Here is a 23417-nt window from a genome sequence, read left to right as displayed (position 1 = left end):
GTTTAATACTTAATATTACCCAGTATATTTAGGAACTAACTAAACCTTAATTTTTGTTTAATTACTTGTTCTTACCAGTGGCGTTTTAGCCAGATGAGTGACTTTATTTAATTGAAGCTTCTTGTTTTCTTCAGATTGATGCCTGGGCTCAGCTGAACTCTATTCCTGGCCAGTTCACAGGAAGTACTGGAGTACAGGTTCTGACACAAGAACAGTTGGCCAACACTGGTGCCCAAGCCTGGATTAAAAAGGTATATAATGTATACACATGCAAAAGTATTGAAGTATGAAATTATATTTTTTAGAAACTGTTTTATTAAAAATGCATGAAGAGCCCAATAACTCTAACTGAAGTTCATGAGTAAATTTGCTATGTGTGTATGCTCCAGGATGGACACTGAAGATGGACCTGATTCATGAGACAATGGCAAATATATAAATACGGCTTGACAGCCACCTAATTTATATCCTTAGGCTATTTTTATTGCTGGCTGGTGGTTTTGGTGGTGGTGGTATTATTATTTTAACTGTATTTTTAATGCCAACAGTGTATCAGGTGCTGTTCAGAATATTCCAGTTCCTGTTGGGCTACTAATCTTAATAATTTCAAAGCAGTGGTTCTCAAATTTTTCCTCATCATGGGATCCTTTATTACAGGTTTATTTTTGGTGGATCACTGCCCCCAAGAGCCTTCCACCACCCTACTTTTCCATTCCTCTATTCTGCTTTCTTCCTTATCCCCCTGTTTAGTGCCTGCACCCTCCTTAAAATCCCTATTCCTTACCCCTCTTGTGACCTCCAATCCCAGGTCCCTAATTGTTGTCAGCCATTGGTTATAGCAAGTGGTTGGGAGGCCCTAATAGTAGCACTGCATGTGGCGATCTTGCCATGGGACTGGAAGGCTGGGGGAGGATGGCTGGAGCGTGGGGTGGGTAGTGCTGAAGGGTGGTGAAGGAGGTGGGGTGGGGATGGAGAATGCTATCTGTGGACCACCATTTAGGCCCTGGTGGCCTCTGGTGATCCACAGGCTCAATTTGAGAACCACTGATCTTATGAAAAAACAGGACATATAAGACCTAAAATCAAAGGAGAGGATGGACGCCTCGTGCTGCGAAGATGTAGGTGCACCTGGTTTCAGATTCCTGCAATAAGACCTGTGAACTCCACCTACGGCTGCCTCATTGTCGGGGGAGTCTTAGGTGGTTAAGAAGGGCTTTGTGAAGAAGTACATTCTGGTGAAGGGACATGGCTTTTGGTTGGCTGGGTGATGGGAAATTTGTTTCAGGAGTACTGGCAGAATAGCAGTGCTGAAACTGGGAGGCTGCGTGGTCTAATGGATTGGGAAGGTTTCTTTATCCCGCTGTATTCCTGACTCCTTGTGTGATCATGGGCAAGTAATTCTTTGGAATTTCAGAGTCTCCAAGTTTCAACTAGCGACAGTATTTATTACTGCCTCATAGAGTGGTTAATAAGTAATGTGAAGTGTACCTGTGACAAATTGCCTTGAATTTTGGAAAAATGAGACATTGATTGCTTCGGATGTTTTAATCTCGTAACAGTTATTTCAGTTTTGATAGCTTTATTTCTGATTCTCTTATTAACAAAATTAATATAAAACAAATATCCTCACTTTGCCTGCCAATTCTTTTTTGGAAATAGTTCCACTAATATGTGCATAATGAGTACATGGTCAGATTCATTTAAAAACATGTAGCTTATGTAGTTTACTGGGGGTTGGTGTTGGACAAAAGAGTATGAGAAGCATAACAAAATATTTGTAAGTTTGGATTCATTTTGCACAAATTTATATTACAGTATTTAAAATGTAAGAGTGCTTTGTGTAGTATTTGAAAATGGGTATTAACTTAGTGGAAAGAATTATACTTGTACATCTGTTTCTTTAATAGTTTTAATTCTTATTATTTGATCTTAAAGATTAACTCGGTATTTTAGAAGGTAGACTTGACAATTATAGCAGTGCTTAGCTATTTGGCATAAATAGCCATGAGTTAGAAAGGTAGAAACTGCTGAATGTTTTTCCACTGCAAAATTTTCATTTGTATGCTTATATAATTGTGTATAGCATCATGTTGTTAACATAAATAACTTTTTAAAATGTGAATCTCACAGCAATTCACTTGGCTTCCTGCTAATTTTCCCCTGAAGTGTTTTTTTTTTTTGTATTTTTCAGTAGTGTATACAGTTCACAAATTTTATGTAAATCTTAAAAGATTTAGCATATATAAAGCTCAAAGATTTGTCCTTGTATTTTATGTAAATACATCCTAGGAAGTAAATTATTTTGATAAATTATCATGAGATAAAGATGTGTTCATCAGATCAAATTTTAAATAATTACAGAAGAAAGCAATGCTTCCAGTACGGTGTTCTTTTGTGTAGAATTACTGAAGATTATTTGCAGTAAATATTTTAAGGAAGAAACATTTTATTTATAAAAATGAGCAGAACATTCAGGGAGTCATAAGGCAACTGAAAGTTGAAAATTACTGTCAGATAATGCAAGTACTTTCCACTCATTAAATGTTGAGTTGTGTTTAAAAGACTTGTTCAAATGATTTTCGGCTTTTCTGGCTTTAATCTTAATGCCCTCTTTAAATGTTAAAATCTACACGGAATGCCAACATTCTCCGTGTTCTTTTTTAATTTGTTGCAGTATATTAGATGAAACAATGAAGGTTTTATAAATACTCTCCTTCATCAGTAAAACATCTAAAATGTTTAATTGATTCACAAGAACCTTTATTTTCTGGAATGAAATGATCTGGACATATCCTGGTAAATATTGTTTACTGTTGTGGTCTCATTGGTTTAATTAGCAATTTTTTTGAACTGCATACACAATGGAGTAAAGAAATAGATGCAGATATTAAGGAATCTAAAACAAACTTGGAAACCTGGGTTATTTGTGGGTTTGTATTGTATTCTGCACAGTTGCCCTTTTTTTTAGGAGTGTTTCCTGGAAAAGAGGGGCGGATGAACCTGGAAGTAAGTAAAATCATCCTAGGTGTGTAGCATCAAGGCAGTTGATATCCAAGCATCAGCTAACTTTTCTCTTTATACATCTACACTGCATGGCCTGCACCAAATAAAGGAACTGAACCAGGGGTATGTTTTTACCTCCACAGCTGCCTCCTTCCATCAGAGCACCTTGTTAAACTTAATGTCTAGTCATACATCATTGGCATGTTTTCTCCCTAGCATGTAATTAAAAAGCTGGGAAATAAATATGATTATACAGTTTTACAACTGTGTAAAGTAAGACTTTTTAAATTTAGTATTAACTTATCAATGTAGGAAATGATAATGTATACTGTTTGCAGAACTTCCAAAAATTTTTGTCTTCCTCTATTGATAAGTTATTGCTAGAAAATATACCTAGTATTTAAACACAAGGGGAAATAAATGATTTGGAGATGAATATTAAATATATTTTGTAAATGGCTATAAAGATCAACAGTAGAATTCCATACTGTTTTGTTGTATGTACATGAATGCCCTTTAAAATAAGGCATCAAATACTTACATGTAAAAATAACTGATCATGCTAATGTATACAGTTGTGTATCTTATGACATTAAGTAGTTTGCTGCTTTGATGGAAATTATGGTTCAGTGGGTTGGATACAAGAGAGATGACTGTTCACAGAATAACCTGTGAACTTTCACCCCTCTATATGGAAACTTGTTTCAGGGCCAAATCCTTGTAGCTGTCTTCTTGCCCCGGTCAGTGCCAGCCCTACTATTCACAACACTGCTGCTACCGAGGCCTAGGTATGTAAACATTTAAGGAGTTTTTTAAAAGTCTTTTAACACCAAGTTAGGTTTTAAAAGAATTCAAATTCATTTTGGTATATTTACAGGGTATCATCTGTGACTGTCTTGTATTTATTGAATAGATATATTTGTACTGTATAAATTTATTTGAAAGAGTTACTTTTTGGTTCATAGGAATTTTCTATGTAAAATATTTATACTTGCTTTATGGTAGAATGGGGAAAGAAATTTGGATGACAGCAATATGCTTCTTCAGTGTCCAAACTTATTTTTAAGTGATTTCTAAATGATTTATTAACTAGGTACACGTGAGACAATTAATATTATTGAATGTTTTAACACTGCCTTCTTTTTATTTTGCAAGCTAAGAAGAGATACCAGTGAACCTAAATAGTGGACGAAACAGGAGTGTTCTAATTTTTTTTTGGAGGGGGGCATAAGGGCCACTGTTTTTAAAACTGCCATTTACTTGCCTTATTTGACTTTCAAATAAAATACTATTATGTTAATGTAAAAATAAAATAATGCAAACCAAACATATAGAAGCATTTAAATTTGTTATAGTAACTTTAACAGATGTAGATGTAAAATAAGTTTTTTTTTTTTTAAAGAAAGTTACCAGTGAGTTTATAATCAAATTCTAACCGTAAAATGGGGACATTTTACCTTTCTTTCTTTGGATAGGATCAGTTCTTAAGAGCAGCCCCGGTAACTGGAGGAATGGGAGCCGTTTTGATGAGAAAAATGGGCTGGAGGGAAGGAGAAGGATTAGGAAAAAACAAAGAAGGAAATAAGGAACCTATTCTAGTTGATTTTAAGACTGACCGAAAAGGTAAGAAATTTTCTTTGAATGTTTATTATATCTCCTTTCAACAACTAAGGTTTTATTAGCTTTTATAAACTGTTTAATCTCAGTGATACAGATGTAATTCTGGTATACATGGAGAGAAGAATGTATGTATATAAAAATGTATGTTGGAAAAAAGTTTAACCCATTTTCATATATTTAAAAAAAAATCAACCTCAGACTTCCAGTTGATTCTGACTTATAGTGGCCTTCGTTGGTTTTCCGACATCTTCCTTTTGTGGAGCAGTTGGTGGGTTTAAACCACCAGCCTTCTGGTTTGCAGTTAAATGCCTTAGGCACTATGCCACTAGAGCTCCTCTACTTTCATATATTGCAGCTTATTTTAATATAAATGTAGTTGGAGACACTAATTTGAGCTTTTAAAAGGCAACTTTTCTCATTGCTCTTTGCTGACTATTATGGAAATGTGTATATAGCTAATAATATGGTTACAATTTTAACTAGATTCCATGTCCAGAAAAAAAGGAATTGCCAATTTCTTTTGGCAGGGGCATATGCTTGTTTTTATTTCTGAGGTTTGAGTTTTTCTTTTTTAATCTTTATTTCCCATTGCAGTGCTTCTGTTTTCTCTCCATAAACCCCTGTTGCTTGTCCCTCTTTACAAGCTCAGTAGTTGATCTCTGTTGGGTTGGGGCTGGTGAGTAGTAGAATGACTGCTGACATTGTTACCTCTTCATATTGCCAGTGAGTTTATAATAAAAAATAATTTGTGTTAGGGCACCATAAACCTTTACTGCTACGTGTATTTTGCTATCTTCAGAAGTCTGGAAGGCTCTTGTAGCCTGCGTGCACTGGCTATATTGAATATACTTAGCACCCGACAGCTGATTGGTATCTTTTAAATTATTCTTATCCTGGAATAAATGTCCTAAGTAGAATCATAAGGGGTTTGCCAGCTCAATGTGGCTTTAAGAGCTTGTTTAAACCTGATTATTAAAATTGGGATTTTCTAGTCATACAGAAAATTCTTAGAGTTAATACAGGTAATATCTTAATGAATTTGGAAATGTTCTGGCTCTGCAACATTTTAATCAGAATTATAATACTTTTGCCATTTAAGTTCAAATTACATGGAATTTATTCCAATCACCTGTATGTGATAGGCTACAAGGAACATAATTATCCTATAATGTAGCATTAAAAATGGCTGCTTTTGATCACACTAGAAAAGGACTGTATTTATATTGTTTCATACTGAAATTATGCTACTCATAAAAGTTGAATAGATTCTTAATGAATAGCTTATTTCTATGACGAGAGGTGATTTATCGGAAGGACTGGACCATGCCATGGATGCCTTGCATAATTATTCCAAGTAACAGTTTTCTGGAAATTGTGCGGCATGGCCTGGATGAAAGTTCTCAGACTGTACAGCGCATTTCCTAGGGCAGGTTTGGGAAAGCATACCCAGTAAGGTCGTAGCAAAGGAGTTGTTGAAGAGTTCTCCCTAGTACATGGGAGCCGGAAAAGCGCTGTTTTGGAATAGTACTACAAGGAACTTAGTCTAGTTGATTTTGTAATAAACCACTGGGAAAAGGAGCACAGGCAAAGAGTTTAGGCTTATCTTTTAAGAACATCTCATACTTCTTCACACTGATTTTTAAAATTGAGATTTTCCCCTCTATTTTAGTGACGTAGAAGATTACTGAAGTTAATACCATTAAATTACTGTTTTTAATGATTTTGGAAATGCTCTGTGTCTGCAACCAGAAAAGAACCTAATTTGCTGGGGAAGTAATGACTAATTTATCCTTACAGAGATACCCTTTCTCACTTTTTTGGCTTAAAATTCTTACCTTTTTTGATAACTGAGTAAAATAAGCCTAAGAAACTAAATTTTTATAGTTTCTAATACCAGTGTATGTAATAGAAAAGAGAGATTTATATATTGAAACCCAGCAAACTGGAAGTTAAGGTTGATCAATCAAATGAGTCTCAAATATTTTATTTGAAGGCATAGATTGTTGTTCAGATGGAATCTTTGCTTTACTAGATTATATAACTTAAAGTGATGCCTTGACATTTATGAACATGAGATTTTTTTCCCCCTTCCGTTCAAAGGTCTTGTTGCAGTAGGAGAAAGAGCACAAAAGAGATCTGGGAACTTCTCTGCTGCAATGAAGGATCTGTCAGGTGAGAGTACACTTTGGAATTTCCTCCTGCCCACCTCCACCTTGAATTCATAATTTGTTGTAAAAGATGTTGGGAATAAATTGTAATTGGTTATTTTTGCTTTCTGCAGGCAAACATCCTGTGTCTGCCTTGATGGAAATCTGTAATAAGAGAAGGTGGCAACCACCTGAATTTCTTTTGGTCCATGATAGTGGCCCTGATCATCGCAAACATTTCCTCTTTAGGGTAAATATAAATTTTTGCACTAATTGTATACATTTATTAATTTGGTGACTTAATGCTAGAGGGTGAGGGATAAGCATGTGGTCACAAGATTAATATACTAATTGTGGGTTGGGGATGTATATGGTGTGGGTAGAGTGGTGGGATTTATAGTTGTGTAAATTATTTTTTTAGCATTTAGTGAAAAAAATACAAAGCTAATAGATATTAAAGTTTGATGCTGTTCTTATTGTATGTTTTTCTTGAATAGGTATTGAGAAATGGAAGCCCTTACCAGCCCAATTGTATGTTTTTCTTGAATAGGTATTGATAAATGGAAGCGCTTACCAGCCCAGCTTTGCCAGCCCTAATAAGAAGCATGCTAAAGCCACAGCAGCTACTGTGGTTCTTCAAGCAATGGGCCTTGTACCAAAGGACCTCATGGCTAATGCCACTTGCTTCAGGAGTGCCTCACGTAGATAGATTGAGGTTTTATATTAATCATTTCAGATAATTTTCTGTGCATCAAAATGTATTTCCTCCTTAATGTTGTAAATATTTGGCAATTTGAGACATTGTGTAAAAAGCAATCTGTACAAACATCTCCAGGCTTTGATTTTTTTGTACCATGGAAATTGTATTTAACCATACAGGGTTTTGGTATGTTTATATTGTTTATCTTAGTGATGTATTTGTTTTAAGTGGCTAACATCCAAACAATTGTTTGAAGGCATCAGTAATCTTCAGTGTGGAATGTTAAATAACGCTTTTATATACTGTATTTTGTACTATGCTGTAACTCCCCTTCCTTACGGCTAGGCTGCTGTAACACTTGCCTGTAATCATTGAAGGGCTGTGCACCTTGTACTATTTCACAGTGGGTTCTGCTGGACAGATATTGGGCCAGTGTTATTGAGGTAATCAAGCAAGATCTGTCCCACAGGGCTAATGCCACCACCTCCCCTTAAAGTTCTATAGAGGTTATAAGAAGAAAGTGGTATGTTGTATAATGACCAGTCCTGTGTTCCTGTTAAAGCCAGATGGGCCATGAGAAGGGAGTCACAGTGAAGTCTGACTAGAATTCTGCAGAGGCCAAGTACATTTAGTATGGCACTGAGTTGTGATAATAGTTTTACTTTGATGTGCATTTTGAATTTCAGCTACACCTAGATAGATTTAAAATAATTAAAATGCTGTAACCAACTTATCTAATAAAATCGGCACCCAGCCACTATTTTGTTGACTATGAGAAAGCTTAAGTTCATGTTAATTTTTAGGGTCTGATAGACTATTTCATGTGTATTACAGTGCTATTCATATGCTATGTCTCTAAACTTTATTTTCAAAAGCTTAAGGCCCAAATACAAACTTCTCTGGAATAAATGTGGTGGTTTATTTTCTGGACTATAAAGTGAACACATACTTCTTCAAATACTATTTCTTTTCCCGATGCTTTTGACTTCTAAGCACTTTTATTTAAGAAAATTTGAGTTGTATATACACAAATACCTCTCACAAGCACATTATGTACTAGTTTACCAACTTTCAAGCTGAACACACTTTACAACTCTTAATTCTCTATATGGAATACAAAATACCTTTTTCTGTAAATAAACAAGCATTAAAAAAGAATACATTTTAAATATATTTGCAAATAGATTAATTTTAAGTCAATAGGAAGGAAGCTAAGGTAAAAGGACCAACATTCAACCCAGTATCTATTTTCTGCCTTTATAAAATAAGAACCTATAAAATAATTTTTAGTCTTGGGTAAATGCTAAATGTTTTTACGCTGATGTCACTGGTACAATAGTGTAACTACTCAAATATCTCTATTTTCCCATTTGCAAGGAGACATTAGTTCCATTTTCTACTTTGTTTATAACTGGATTGTAAAGATCTAGAATTTTCATTCAAATTACTTGAGGTAGTTGAAAAAAAAGTTGGAGTTACCTTCATATTTGATATCTAATCTTAAAATAGTAAAGTAGAAAATGTTGATTTAATAACTTAATCCTCAGTGCATGTAATAAAATTGATGTGTTTTTTGTTTACAAACATTTGAATATTTTTCCTTTCTTTTAAACTTCCAAAATGAATTTTAAAGCCATTCTTTTAAAGAATCTTGAATTTCCTTGTTAGAAGGCTTTTTTCCTCAAAGTTTCCGTTTTGGCTTACTTTGGTGTTCAGGATCTCCAGTTATAAATGTAGTCATTCATTTCCACATGCCGTAAAGATGATTTCCCCAGTACTGGTATTTGACTGAGTTGGTCCAGGGTCTTGGGATGCAACCCACAATTGGCAAGCTCCTTAAGAACACTCTCCTGTGGAAATTTATATGCAAGTGAGTATAAATGAACACTGAGTTTTTAATAATCATGGGGATCTTTTTTTTGGATTTATGTTTATAAACCAGGTGTTAAAGGCTTGGTAAGGGGAATTCAAAGGAGCCTGGGTGGTGCAATGGGTAAGTGCTCAGCTGCCAACCAAAAGAAGATGAACCCCCACCAGTGGCTCAGTGGGATAACAGATCTTTATGTGCTACTATAAAGATTACAGCCTGAAAAACCTTGTGGAGCAGTTTTAGGCTCCTAGATAGAGTTGATGTGAATGGAAATTGTCTAGACAGCACACAACAAAAAAAAAAATTCATCATCTTACCAGAAAGTGACACTAAATTTTTGATTAGCAGAATCCTAAAACATTTTTACAAATCTGGCAAACTGATGAAGTATGAGGGGATTTTAAAGGCCTTGATTCTGAAGAAAGGAGCTCTGGTGGCACAGTGCCCAAGGCATTTGACTGCTAACAGTAAAGTTGGCCCTTCAAACCCAACAGTAGCTCCGCAGAAGGAAGATGGAGCATTTGACTTCCTGCCTTGGAAACTCAATGGGGATTGTTAGGAGTCGAAATTGACTCGATGGCAGTGGGTTTTTTTTTAAATTCTGAAGAACCCTCCAAACAGAAAACTATGTTAAAAATTAAAGGCAAATATTCAATAGACATATCAAATCATGCTTCTGATTTGAAAGTTTAAATTTTTATAAACTTATACAGAGGAGCCAGGCACTCACTCTGAAGTTCTGGAACTTAAGAGAACAATGCAAAACTTGCCTTTTTTCATTCAGGAAATTTTTAGTCACTGTTAAAGAGTACCAGAGACTGAATAAGAAAATTTACCTCACAAAAGCAACTTAAATACAGACATCCCTCTGTCTCATTAATTGATTAAAACCAAGTCCTGTCCTTTGATAACTTGAAAAAAGTTGGCTCTATCATTAATTACTAAAATTTCCCCCAGCTTGTTTGAGTAAGCTCAGTTTGATTAGAGCACTTAAAAAAAATGGTATAAACAAAACTGCTTAAAGCTATCTACTTACCTTATCTAGTACTTTATTCACTTGTGGGCAGATATTAAATACAGCAGTTGGCTCATGTGTATACAGTCCTGCTGAGAAAGACCCACCCTGGGAAGATTTGAGTAGCAAGGTCACACAATGTAGAGAATGAGGCATGATAGGACCTGTAATCTCCAAACTAAATTGATCTTTGTATCCAGAAAGAGCTTGTGTCTTCACATTTACACTTCGTGCCTTCATAAAATTTTAAAGAAAGAAAATTAGGATCGCCATCTTCAAGATAAGGTGCTTTAGAGCTCCCTTCCTATAACTGTCTCTAATAAATTTTCATTTGGGTTTTCCTCTATAAATATCAAGGAACAAAAGTAGTTCCTAAGACATTAAAACAATCTTATGTAAAATATTAAGTTCTCAAGATCTCCAACATCCTCTCCAAATTACACGACTTGAGAATGTAATTTTTTTTCATACAGTATTTATGTTTTCTGGTTTAGTACACTTCTAAAGCAGAATATTAGTGGATCACTCAACTCTATTGCTATTTAATATTTAATATGTATTGTTGTTGTTATGTGCCGTCGAGTCGGCCCCGACTCATAGCGACCCCTCCTTGGGTTTCCGAGGCAGTATCACTACGGAAGTAGGATTGCCCAACCTTCCTTCCGAGATTTAATATGTATAGTAACAACTTTCCCAACCAGTGTTTTTTCACCTATTCATGATTCAGTTTTTGGGATCTATATAATCTTGACTGTTCTTTACTGGTATACAAATGAAACCAAGTAAGATTAAGCAGTTTCTTCTTATGGCAAAAAAGAAATAACACCAAAATACTTTTGTTGTCAATTATTTGATAAAGAAAAGTTTGTTTTCTTGTAAACCCTGACAAGTTTCATGTCAAGGAAATTTTTACTGGAAGGAATGCAAAAATAAAACATGCACAAAAATGCTACAAGGAGTTGGTTATTAAAAAATCACAATCTGTCTTTTAAAAACAGTAAAGTACTACTTAAAAAGCTAGGTTACGGGGGTTGGTGTAGAATTTCTTTTACTTCATTTTATTACCTTAAGCATCTGCATTGTGGCATTTCTGAAAGCTACAGGGGATAACAGAGTTGGTGGAAGTCCTGCCTGAGGACCTGAGGTGGCAACTAAACTCTTACAGTTGATCAAAAAATTAAGCAATGTAAAAGTGTTGATCCCTTTCACCAATACAACAGACTCAGGCCTGTGATCCATTCGTACTTCATGTTTCTCTTTACGCCTGTAGATAAAAATCAAGGAAAATCCAAATGCAAATCCCACACCGAAGAGAAAAACAATTATCTGGATTCTCAATCACCTGGGTCTCCTGTTCTCCATTATACAAAGGAAATACGTTTGCTATCCCTATTCTCTGCAGTAACCAATATAATGGCTTTTAGAGGAAAATGATTTCTTTGACCATCTGAAATTGCTAGAAATTGACACCTAAGGAAGACTAATTCGTTCTCCAATCAAAAACATGTTCTGCTCCTCTACAGACTTAATAAAAATGGAATGTTTTCACTTTTCAAATAACAGTTTACTGGTACTTACGGCTTGTTAATAACATCATGATGGATAATTTTAATGTGATTAAGAATACAGTCACATAAAACTGCCACTTAATGTTAAATTGCTCACAAATAGCAACAGTAACCAACTGGAAGGATACAGCTTGATAGAGAGTATATCTGGTTTTTTAATTTTATCTTGCACACCCATTTCTTCCAGCCAGGAAAAACTTTCCTCTTCATCCTCATCACTGATTGCTTGCTGCTCCCTAGGAAATTGCTATAGTTAGGGTTTCCATTTCACAAAGCTTGTTACTGCTACAAAAGTATTTCATTGAGGCTGTAAAAGTCACCGGATGATGTAAAGCATTTTATTTTGATTACATACTCTCCACGTCCCAAGCTGGTTCCAGAGGCTTTCTTCTTACAGACATTTTCTTTTATTAGAGGCAGAGAAAATTCAATACCTACATTAGAAAAAAGACATGTATCAGAGTTTTCTTTAATAAAATCTAAAAATATTTAACAGGTGTGCTTTTACTTTTAGAGTGTACAAAAGCTGAAAATGCAAGATTTTATAATTCATCTACTAAGGCAGTAGCTTTCAAGTTTTCTTGCCAGCGGTCCACAAAACACAAACACATATACACATACAATCATGAAGCAAAAGGTACAGGAAACAATACATATACCCACTACATGTAGTAACTGTTCATAAATTATATTCTAGTCTATTTTATTAAATAAAAAAAATACTGCTTGGGGCTACTAAACTGATTTCATAATTCACTAATTGGTCTTAACCTAGTGTGAAAATCACGTCAAGGGGGTAATTTGTACCATAAAACTAACTTTCCATCTTAGTGTGTCTTTTACTTGAGAAAGCAGAGAGGAACACTATTTACTTAAAGACTGGCCAGGGGACAAATAAATCACTGCTGAAACAAAATCAGAAATTAAGAAATAAGGCGTTTCTTAAGATAATATTGGCACGCAACTGATAAAAGAAGATTCAAATGATTTAACTTTTAAGGAAAGCTAAGGGTTTACTTGACTATAACCAGAAGGCTGGCAGTTCAAACCCACCAGCCACTCCTCGGAAGGAAGGTTTAGCAATCTACTTCCATAATGAAACTGCCTTGGAAACCCAAGGAGGGGTCACTATGAGTCAGGTCCAACTTGACGGCACATGACAACAACAACGGTTTACTATAAAAATTGTATTCTCTCTTTAAATTTAGTGTTTTACCTTCATTCTTCATAGCTTCTCTTAAACCTCTCGTTGTGGGAGATAAGATAGCTGTGATGGCATCACTTCCTGAAAATCCTGCTGCCCGGAACAGGACAGTAAACTGATAGGTACAAACGTAGAAATATGGGCAAAGTTTTGTTTTCAGTAGATTATATAGAGAAGTAAAGCTCACAGACCTATGAAGTAAAAAAAGCTGTCCATTAGGTGTTATTAAACATTTAACTCAATATTTAAACATATAAAGTTTAATTAATTATATAATACCTGGCTTAAAACAGAACAGAAATATTACAGATACTGGTTGGAATTGTGTTACATTAAACTCGTGTTTTAAAGGATTGAAATTGGTAATGTTATTGTTAGGTGCCACTGAGTCAGCTATAACTCATAGCGACCCTATGTACAACAGAACCAAACACTGCCTGGTCCTGCGCCAGCCTCACAGTCCCTGCTATACCTGAGCCTATCGTTGTAGCCACTGTGTCAATCCATCTCCTTTACAGCCTTCCCCTTTTTCATTGACCCTCCACTTTACCAAGCATGATATCTAATTCCTAAGAAATAGTGTTTACCACCTGAACATAAGCCAATTTTTAAAAAACTTTATTGGTGGTTGACTTTGTCTGAGCAACTTCTGTTGATGAGAACTGAAGCAGCCACTGCTAAAAACAAACATTAAAGAATTATGCCTGTATATATGAAACACATGTGTTTCACAACTGCATAAAGAATGAGTTCAGAAAATATATACAGTTAAAGTACCAGAAATTAACATTTTCAGATGAAATAATTCAGAAAGACGTAGACACCCTTTTACCATTATGCATTTCACATGACAAATACGACAGACTAGTGCTAAAATAAAGGTCCCTGGGTAGCACAATTTGGCCTCAAATAGTAACCTAAGACTGCTGGTTTGAATTCATCCAGTGGTGCTCAAGAAGAAAGGTCTCTGTAAAGATTACAGCCAAGAAAACCGTATGAAACAGTTCTAATCTGTCACACATCGGGTCACCATGAGTTGGGGTCAAATAGACAGCAATAGGTTTTACTGGTAAAATGAAAACTCACTATTGGATTCCACGACTGTTTTTATTACTCTTACCAGTCACTCATTAAAATGTGTTGCAGGGTTTCATCATTTGACCAAGGGTTTGTCTTTCCAGCTATTTTTCTATCTGCTCCAATACGAGGGAACAGTGGCAGCCATGGCAAGGTAGGGTGGAGCCAGTAGATGAGGCTTTGCTGGAAGGCACAGCGGAGCTCAGTGGAGAGTCTGGGATCCTAAGATCCAGAGGTAAGATCAGGCATTTTTTTTGCCCCATTAGAAATACAAAATTTCATTAGAGAGACACTAAATACATTAAGCACTTAATCTAAGAATCTCTACTGCTTTCTATAGAAAAGTGCCAGTGACTTTTATACGGGCTAAAATGCAGTTTATCCTTGTTTAAGAAACACCTTTCTTGCTGGCAGTGACAGTCTGTTAATTATCAGGAACACTTTTAGATGGGAACAGTTTCCCATCTCTAACATTCTTGAGAACAAAGACTATGTTTTTATCATTTCAAAAGAACCAAATCAAACTCACTGCTGTTGAGTCGGTTCTGACTGATAGCGACCCCTCCTTGGGTTTCCAAGGTGGTATCTTTACAGAAGTAGACTGCCTAGTCTTCCTGCTGAGGACTGGCCAGTTGCTTTGAACTGCCAGCCTTCTGGTTAGCTTGTCAAATGTGTTAGGTACTATGCCACAAGAACTCGTTTTTATCATTAGGAGTAGTTTATAACATACAGCTAAAACTATATTCAACCTCCCCTGTAAATATTTCAAAAGTACACAGTAGAAACAAACTATGTGAATCCCAAATCCTCCTGATCTAGTCATTGGAAAAGATATACCAATACCTCCCCTTTAGGTGATCCTTACATCAGCCCAGTCAGGTGCTGAGATGTTTGATAGTAATGAAATGTCATTTCTCTAAAACCATCCAGAACTCAATAACTAAATTTACAATAGACCATCACTCAGGTAGCAAGAATTAGTGTATTTAAAAAACAATACATTCTAAATTCCTGCCTGAAACACATTCTAATTGACAGTATAAGTCTCTAAATGTAATGAGCAGTTGCGGAATCTGACAAAAAACAAAAACAACAACAACAAAAAAACCCCACACACCCACCACTGTATGAAAGCACGATTCAGAAAATCAGAAAATACAAAACTTCCCAAGTCTCTCTGTGTCTTTAAATGTCAGAAAAACAATATTGGAAGGAAAAATTATTAACCTAGTACTAAGTCTAAAGAATGGACCTCTGGTGGCATGGTGGGCAAGGCATTTGGCTGCTAGCTAGGAGGTTGGTAGTTCAAACCTAGCAGCTGCACCACAGGAGGAAGACAGGCAATGTACTTCCGACAAGATTTACACCCTTGGAAAGCTAGTGAGAGGTGCTATGAGTTGGAATCGACTTGATGGCAGTCAGTTTGGTTTGGAGTTTAGAAGACTAAAGAACGGCATTTTGCAGAAAAGCACATTTTAATACTTATTTGTTATTTTAAAGCATGGCTGTTTTATTTCAGAATTACCTGTATACTTTGAGGTAAGGTAACTTCTGTTGCCCTACAGTGCTGGACAAGACCTTGAGCCTCTTCGTGTGCTTTCAAATGATCTGCCCAGGCAAAGGGTTGAGAAGATGTGAAAAGGAGTTTAGTTTTAATACTCCAATCCACAGGTAACTCAGTACTTTCCGAGGATGGAATATCAGTTTCAGATGGAGAAAGTTTCAGAGTCTTTCAGAAAACAAAGAAAACAAAAATCAGTAGAATCTCAAGAAAAATTTCAACCTACTGATTCATCATCAACTGACATTCTTGTGATCACCAAACTGTTAGAATGTGATTGTATAATAAATCACACTGAAAATATACAAAATGGTATGATAAAGTCTGGAAGATATCATAAACTACCCACTGTGGTTATCTCTGGGAAGCCCAAACTTTTTATATAGTTATATATTGTTTAAGTTGTAAGAGTCATATATTATTATGATCTTAATTAAGGAGAAAAAAACAAAACTAAAATCTACTATGGCTATTGTAAGGAGCTCTGGTGGTTCAGTGGCCAAAGACGTTATTTGGCTGCTAACCAAAAGGTCACAGTTTGAACCTACCAGCTGCTCCAAGGGAGAAAGATGAAGCAGCATGCTTCCATAAAGATTTACAGCTTCAGAAACCCTCTGGTCAGTTCTGCTCTACCCTATCAGGTCATGATGAGTTGGAATCAACTCGATGGCAGTGGGATGTGTTTGGTTTCCTGCTACTGTTGTCCAAGTAGAAATCACCCCAAGCATTTTAAAAAGCACCTTTTAAGCCTTTGAAACTCTGGAACCAGGGCTATCTCCCTCAGTTAATGTGCGTAAGGCCTTTAAAGACAATTTTTAAGAAGCATTTCTTGACCTTAAAAATGCCCCTTAAACCTAGTTTGCTCTTCTTTCAGATCAATATTCTTGACATCACAAGGATTTTTTTCAGTAACATTACGAAGGAACAATTTCCAATACACCATGGGAAGAAAGCCACTTATTTCTAAGGGTGCAAGACTGGGTCTTGGGGAACTCTGGTAGCTTGCTACCATGAGGGCAGACCATCCATATACTGAGACATCACAACAGAAGTTCCTGGGGACTAGAATCAAGAGTGTGTGTGGAGGGATGGAAGTGGTAGGAACATTGAGGTTCAGTGCTATGCAATAACCTGTGTGAGTAATTTGGGGATTTGGTTTGAAGATCTAGTGAAGGATTAAGTTCAAAAAGAAGCTGAGCCTGGATGGGATGAATCTGAGAGATGAGCTTGAGGAGTCATTACCCAAGGAAGAGTGTTAAAACTCTTGGAGGTAAAATGGAAAAATTCTCATCTACAATGTATAGTTTGGTGTTGGTTGCCATCATAAACATCACTGATATTGACTGATGACATCTTTTCAACCCTGAGCAAATGTGCTGCAAAAGATCTCCTAAAAATCTTAAAAAAACAAAGATGTCACTTTGATGACTATGGTGCACATGACACAAGCCATGGTATTTTCAATTGCCTCATATGTATGAGAAAAGTTGGACAATGAAAAGGGAAGACAGAAGAATTGACGTATTTGAATTATGGTGTTGGGGAAGAACACTGAATATACCATGGGCTGCAAGAAGTACAGCCAGAATGCTCCTTAGAAGCAAAAACAGTGAGACTTTGTCTCACATACTTTGGACATGTTATGGCCAAAGTACCCGATATGAAGTCCCTGGAGAAGGACATAATGCTTGGTAGCCCAAAAAACCAAACAAAAAACAAAACCCAAACCCACTGACATGGAGTTGAGTCTCACTCTGCAATGCTGTAAATCTTTACAGAAGCAGACTGCTTCATGTTTTCCGGGGGGAGGGGGGGAGCCACTGATGGGTTTAAATGGCAACCTTTTCGCAGCGCCAGAAGGGCTGCTATGCTTGATAGAGGGTCAGAGAAAAAGGAAGACCTTCAACAAGATGGATAGAAACAACAGCTGCAACAATTGGCCCAAACATAAAAAAGACTGTGAGGATGGTGCAGGGCTGGGCAGTGTTTTACTTTAATATATGGCGTGGCTATGAATAGAAGCCGATTTGATAGCACCAACAACTGACAGGATCAGTTTCTCAGGGCTTTCTGTGAAACATTTCTAACCAATATGCTTCTGAGCAGAACACATTTAAAGAAACTATATTGTAATGATATTTAAAAAGTTTTACCTTGGGTAAATGAACATTGGTTGTTCTTTCAGTAAACGTTTCTTCCCATAGCAAATCATTTTCTTGATTAGAATCTAAAACCTGAGGTTAAAAAAATACCCTTAAATGACGAAATTAGCTTTATATATGTGCAGAGCCTGTCACACGTTTATCATAAGCACAAGCTCATTAATTCTGGAAGTTATCTCCCAACTTTATCACTACACCCTATTAAGTGGGCTGCTACCCAGCCTCCTCCAACCCAGGATTCTAGAGGGCTGGGGCAGCGAGGCGCCTAAGGTGTCCCTCACTTCCCGCAGGACGCGCCGCCGCGATCACGCCCACAACAGGGCGCCTTCACACAACTCCACTGTCCAGGAGTTGCTCCTAGTGATCAGAGTACATCATGGCACGGGTGGCTTCAATCTTCGCGCCCATTTCCAAGGCTCGGATTCTCAGCCTGTTCAACCCAGAAAATAAAGTACCGCTTGCCGCTGGCCACGAAGCACTCACCCGGCCTAACGCTTCAAGGTGCCCGCGGGGCTGCCCGTCGAGGGCTTCGGCGGCGGCCGCCGGCCTGTTGTCCAGGAGGGCGAAGGGGTTCCTCCGGCCCGGGGTTCCGCTCCCTGTGTTCCCCACCGCCGGGAAGGGGCGGAGAGGTAGTCCTGCGGCCCGCGCGGCGCGTCGGGGTGCCAGCTCCGGAGTCCGGGAGGCGGTAGCCCCGTGTTTCCAAGCTCTTTTCCGGCGGAGCCGCAATTTCTCAGGGGGCTTCTTGAAACTGGGCGAGTAGCCGGATACGGAGAGAGCCATAACGCACAGTTACGGCGGGCCTCGCAGCCCGCCGCCCGCCAACACTTCCCGCGCGCGCGGACCAGCCCCACCCCCGACACGGAATCGCGTTGGGCAAGCGCTTTAGGCCACCACGAGACCGCGCCCCCGACGTAAAGCTGCGCCGAGCATGCGCCGTAAGTCCCCACTTCCCTCCTTCCCACCCCGCCAGGCTGTGGTCTTGAAGGCGGACTCCGCCTTCGCCAGCCCAATGTTGCCCAGAGACCCTTTTCAGGCGCGGTTGTCCCCGGAGTGCTCCTTGGTCGCAGTCAGGTCGCTGGGTGCGGCGTGCCTAAAACGCACGCAATCCAGGGCACTTCTATGTACTACCCTGTTGGGCACCGAAACAGATATTACTTAAGTACGTGGCAAGGAAGAGATCAGCCCGGAGCACGGCGCCTGGATGAAAAGGAAACATCCGACTTGTGCAGCTGTGCCAGGTGGTGGCGACGCCAAAATATGGCCAGAGGGGCCTGGGCCTCCTTCCCCAACCCCCAAATAGAGAACTGTTCTAAACAAGTATCTTAAACCTCACTGAACTAGCACAGCCCTGACCACCCTCCTCGCACACACTGTAGCTTCCACTGGCAAGTTACTGTGATCCTCTTGTTTGATCCTGGGGAACCCTGGAGTGAATGAATATTTGAAAAAAAAAATTAAGTGCCTATGGGCTAGATCCTTCGAGGCTTAAAAATACACGCAAATGATAAAGTTACAGCAGCAAAGTTTTGTTAAGCAAAGAAGATGTCGAGAATGGAGTTGATAACAAAAGTAAAACGTTATTTTGACAGTATAGTAAAAAAAAAACTGTATAGTAAAATACAGCTTTATCAATAGAGTAGTTTTTGCTGAAAGCAGTTTTCTTCAAGTAAGTATTTTATAGCAGGGGTGAAATGTATAGAGACAACAGAAGAGGTTTTCAGAATATTCCCTTCAGTTGTTATACAATTATCTTGACCATGTGCACAACAATCGACTTTTCAAATACTTCATGTAACTCTGAGCATCTTGTCTTAGCAGGAGAACACGGTTAAAAACAGAACAACGTGCTTTATCTTCCTTGATTTTTCACAACAATTTTGAATGAAACTTTGGCTTCATATATTGGAACGTTCATTCAACTGAGGTCTGTGGAAGAATTAAAATTAAAATTGAACAACTTGCTTTTTTCTTCCTTGATTTTTTTGAACAATTTCCATGGAAACTTTGGCCTCATATAGTAGAATGGGTTCATCCAACTGAGGTCTAAGGAAGAATTAAATTAGAAATTTCAGGTCTAGTTAAAGATGATTAGAACACACAGAATGTTTGTTGACAATTATTATAGCTCAAATCAATTACTTCACATAATTTAAACAACCTTATCGATTATTATTTCCAATTAAAAAAGGTTAAATTTTTTGGAAAAAAAAAAAAACCTACTTTAGCTACTGTCTTTTTGTAAATTTTAAGTAAATCCAACCTTTTCTCTTTTAAACCAACCATATTCTTCTCAAGTTGCTATGGGAGGAATGATGAGGGAAAGCAAAGAACGGGATATCAGATGGGATGAAGTGGGGAAAACTCATGTGTCAATTCTATCTTTAGGAATACTACCACCAGACACACTTTGAGCAATATTAAAAAGTAGCTATTTCTGTAAACAAAACTAAATATGGAGGCAACAAGTGTAGCCAGTTATAAAAGTTGAAACAAAAATGAAAATGCTTGCTTTATCCTAAGAACAGAAAAATGAACAAAGATTTGGTTACTATGCCTACCTAAAAACACCAGTTGATAACTTCTCCATCACATCTTTTAAGATACGTAGCTGGAAGGACTGTTAAGGTGGCAGTAAAAGAAAGGATTTTAAAAAACCCTTATTCAGTAAACAAGATGCTAGGCAGGTCACCTATCTTGATTCTGTTGCAAAGTTGTTTTTTTTTAAGATTTGTGCTCTGTGAAATTCAAAATGTTAAGTTACAGAAACCCTCTAAACTGTTAAGTTTACCTCTAAAATAGGGAAATGGATGGATTTGAGAGAGGTGATGGTATGACAGAGCCTAAACTTTGAAACCAAATGATGAAAGCAGCAGCTTAGAGCCTAAGTAATGACTATTGTTATTCAAATCGATGGTAGTGGAACAGTGGCAGGTTTTTATTTCTGCACTATTTATGGCATTTTTTAATTTTAAAAAAATTAACACTCATATCTCTTACTTTAGGTGTACATTTATTTACTTACCTGGTTCATAATAGGAGCTCTGGTGGTAGTGCCTAAGGCATCTGACTGCTAACCAGAAGGCTGGAGGTTCAAACCCACCAACTACTCCTCGGAAGGAAGACTGGCAATCTACTTCCATACAGATACTGCCTTGGAAACCCAAGGAAGGGTCACTATGAGTCAGAACCAACTGGATGCAGTGAATTTTTTGTTGTTGTTGTTGTTGAGAATAGTTCAAAATTTGTATGCAGCTGTTAGATAGGTAGAGACAAGTACGGATTTGGGTGAAGATATGGGCAACATACCAAATGTAAGTGATCAACACAGTGGCATTGAGGAAGAGGAAAACAGATGCATGGGAGGTACAGACAACAAAGATGATACCCTTTTGCACATACAGTACTGTGTTGTCGGTGAAGGCAAACATTTATCTACAGGTGGATAGATGGGTGGACAGGCTGAACAATTAGGTATGTCTGTGCAGTGGGGAGTGTGCCCATGACCATGTATAAGGTTGTCAGACAATGTTTCTACAAATGTATTTGTACGTTCTGTAAGAATTCCCAGGTATATAATAGAGCTGACAAGGGACAAGGTTGTAGTCATTTCTTGGCCACAGCCAGCTACCCAGAAGGAGCAAGTTTTGTTGGACCTGTGGGCTTGGGACCATGGTTGCAGGACACATCAAGCTCAATTGGCAGTAACATACTACACAGAAACATTGTTCTACATCCTACTCTGGGGAGTAGTGACTGGGACCTTAAAAGCTTGCAAGTGGCCATCTAGATGTAACGATGGATCTCCTCATCCAGAGCAAAGAAGAATGAAGGAAACCAAAGATTCATGGAAACAATAGTCCAAGCGATTAGTACACCATGTGATCCTCAGCCTGTACAGCTACGAGACCAGAAGAAATAGATGGTGCCAGCTACCACTGTCAACCACTCGGAGGTTTTCTGGTTTGATAGAGCCTGGTTGAACTCCTGAGATTATAGTTCCTAGCTGCCCTTTAGGTCTGGAATTGAACTCACTCCTGTGGCTTGTAACCTAATAAAAGACAGGCATATGCATGGAACATTTACATTAAGTAGATACACTCCTTGGAGAGATCAATCATGGGCTGTGTATGCACAGGGAGACAGCTCGGGGGGGGAGTGGGCAGGAGTGCATGGGAGGGAAGGACACAGGGAAGAGGTAACTATGGGGAAGAAATGGGAGGGGAGCTGCTGCATTGTGGGAAATTGCAGTCGATGTCATGAGACAAACTGCTGTGTGGAAAATCAATTTGGTCTGTAAACTTTCACCCAAATCACAATAATAATTTAAAAAAAAATTGTGTGCAGGAAAGAAATGTTAATTGCGTGTATATATATGTCACGAAGAGAAACTTCCTGATGGCATACCATGACATTTGGAATGAGATCTTCATGTGAAGTTAACAAGCAACAACTGGCTCATGTGAACTGAGAGGGTCTGCACAGGTGGAGATTAAAATTGGCTTCAGGACTTTAGAAAATATAAATAAGAAAATAATATCACAGGAAATTTTAAAGATTAAAAAAAAAGACCTGAACCAAACCTACAGGCAGTGAGTCAACAGTGACCCTACAGGACAGAATAGAACTGTCTCATAGGGTTTCCAAGCCTGTAATTTTTACTGAAGCAGACTGCTACATCTTCCTCCCATGGAGCAGGTGGTAGATTCAAGCCACTGCCCTTTCAGTTACTGAAAGGTTATCTTTAATAACTGTGCCACCTGAGCTCCTTAAAAAAAACCCTGAAAAACCTGAAGAGTATTAATTCACTTATTTACAACTGGCAAACTACTTCTACTGCTGATAATGTAATTGCCAGCAGTATATATGCATAATGCATATTTCTTTGGAAAACTGAACTCATTTAATATAAACATGTCATGTTTCAACACAGTTCATGGATTCATCAAATAAGTTAAAATTACTTTCTCATGGGGAGGGGGACACTGAGAAAATTAAGTAACAAAGATAGCAATGAGCCAAGCTTTTGACATGTAAGATTGACAATAATAACCATTACTTCTAATTGGTGTTCTCTGTTGTTAACATTCCATGGTATTCTTGATAATTACAATGCTATTGGACATTTGTTGTTGTTGTTGTTGTTATGTGTTGTCAATTTGAACTTGACTCATAGTGAGCCCCTCCTTGGGTTTCCAAGGCGATATCACTACAGAAGTAGATTGCCAATCTTCCTTCTGATTGGACATTTAGGTAGCTTTAAAATTAAATTAACTGAAAAAAATTAGTTAAAAGAGTTCATTTTCCAAATTTAATACTTAATCAGAAATATGTTAAGCCTGTACATTCACTAGATTAAGGGGATGTTCTGATTTTGAAATCTCTTTAGTACTTAATATATGGGAGCTCTGGTAGCATAGTGGCTAAGACACTTGCCTGCTAACCAGACGGCTGGCGGTTCAAACCCACCAGCCACTCCTTGGAAGGTTGGGC

General features: G+C 37.7%; 3 protein-coding genes across 3 annotated transcripts in view; 1 reads left to right on the top strand and 2 right to left on the bottom strand.

Annotated features, from left to right (window-relative positions):
• Positions 1 to 7479, top strand: part of SON (SON DNA and RNA binding protein) — a 31375-nt gene extending 23896 nt beyond the window's left edge. Inside the window, exons 9-13 of the mRNA XM_042781008.1 lie at positions 135 to 251; positions 4479 to 4626; positions 6724 to 6795; positions 6905 to 7020; positions 7321 to 7479. Coding sequence (XP_042636942.1) covers positions 135 to 251; positions 4479 to 4626; positions 6724 to 6795; positions 6905 to 7020; positions 7321 to 7479 — 612 coding nt within the window. The remainder of the gene's footprint in view (positions 1 to 134; positions 252 to 4478; positions 4627 to 6723; positions 6796 to 6904; positions 7021 to 7320) is intronic.
• Positions 7480 to 9182: 1703 nt separating this feature from the next.
• DONSON (DNA replication fork stabilization factor DONSON) lies at positions 9183 to 18707 on the bottom strand. The gene is made up of 10 exons (XM_007941269.1): positions 18411 to 18707; positions 17919 to 17999; positions 15730 to 15933; positions 14248 to 14426; positions 13140 to 13318; positions 12275 to 12357; positions 12052 to 12152; positions 11421 to 11619; positions 10377 to 10589; positions 9183 to 9320 (listed from the first exon to the last, which is right to left on the bottom strand). The coding sequence occupies exons 1-10, from the start codon at positions 18705 to 18707 to the stop codon at positions 9183 to 9185; spliced, it is 1674 nt and encodes a 557-aa protein (XP_007939460.1).
• Positions 18708 to 19870: 1163 nt separating this feature from the next.
• Positions 19871 to 23417, bottom strand: part of CRYZL1 (crystallin zeta like 1) — a 74817-nt gene continuing 71270 nt past the window's right edge. The window contains exons 12-13 of the mRNA XM_007941268.2: positions 20486 to 20531; positions 19871 to 19970 (exon numbers count right to left, since the gene is read on the bottom strand). Coding sequence (XP_007939459.2) covers positions 19871 to 19970; positions 20486 to 20531 — 146 coding nt within the window. The remainder of the gene's footprint in view (positions 19971 to 20485; positions 20532 to 23417) is intronic.

This window comes from Orycteropus afer, unplaced genomic scaffold, assembly GCF_000298275.1.
Source record: "Orycteropus afer afer isolate SDZICR_OR568_19922 unplaced genomic scaffold, OryAfe1.0 scaffold00078, whole genome shotgun sequence".
Taxonomy (NCBI): domain Eukaryota; kingdom Metazoa; phylum Chordata; class Mammalia; order Tubulidentata; family Orycteropodidae; genus Orycteropus; species Orycteropus afer.
Note: the sequence above shows the minus strand (reverse complement) of the source record. Positions and strands in the feature narration are given on the sequence as shown.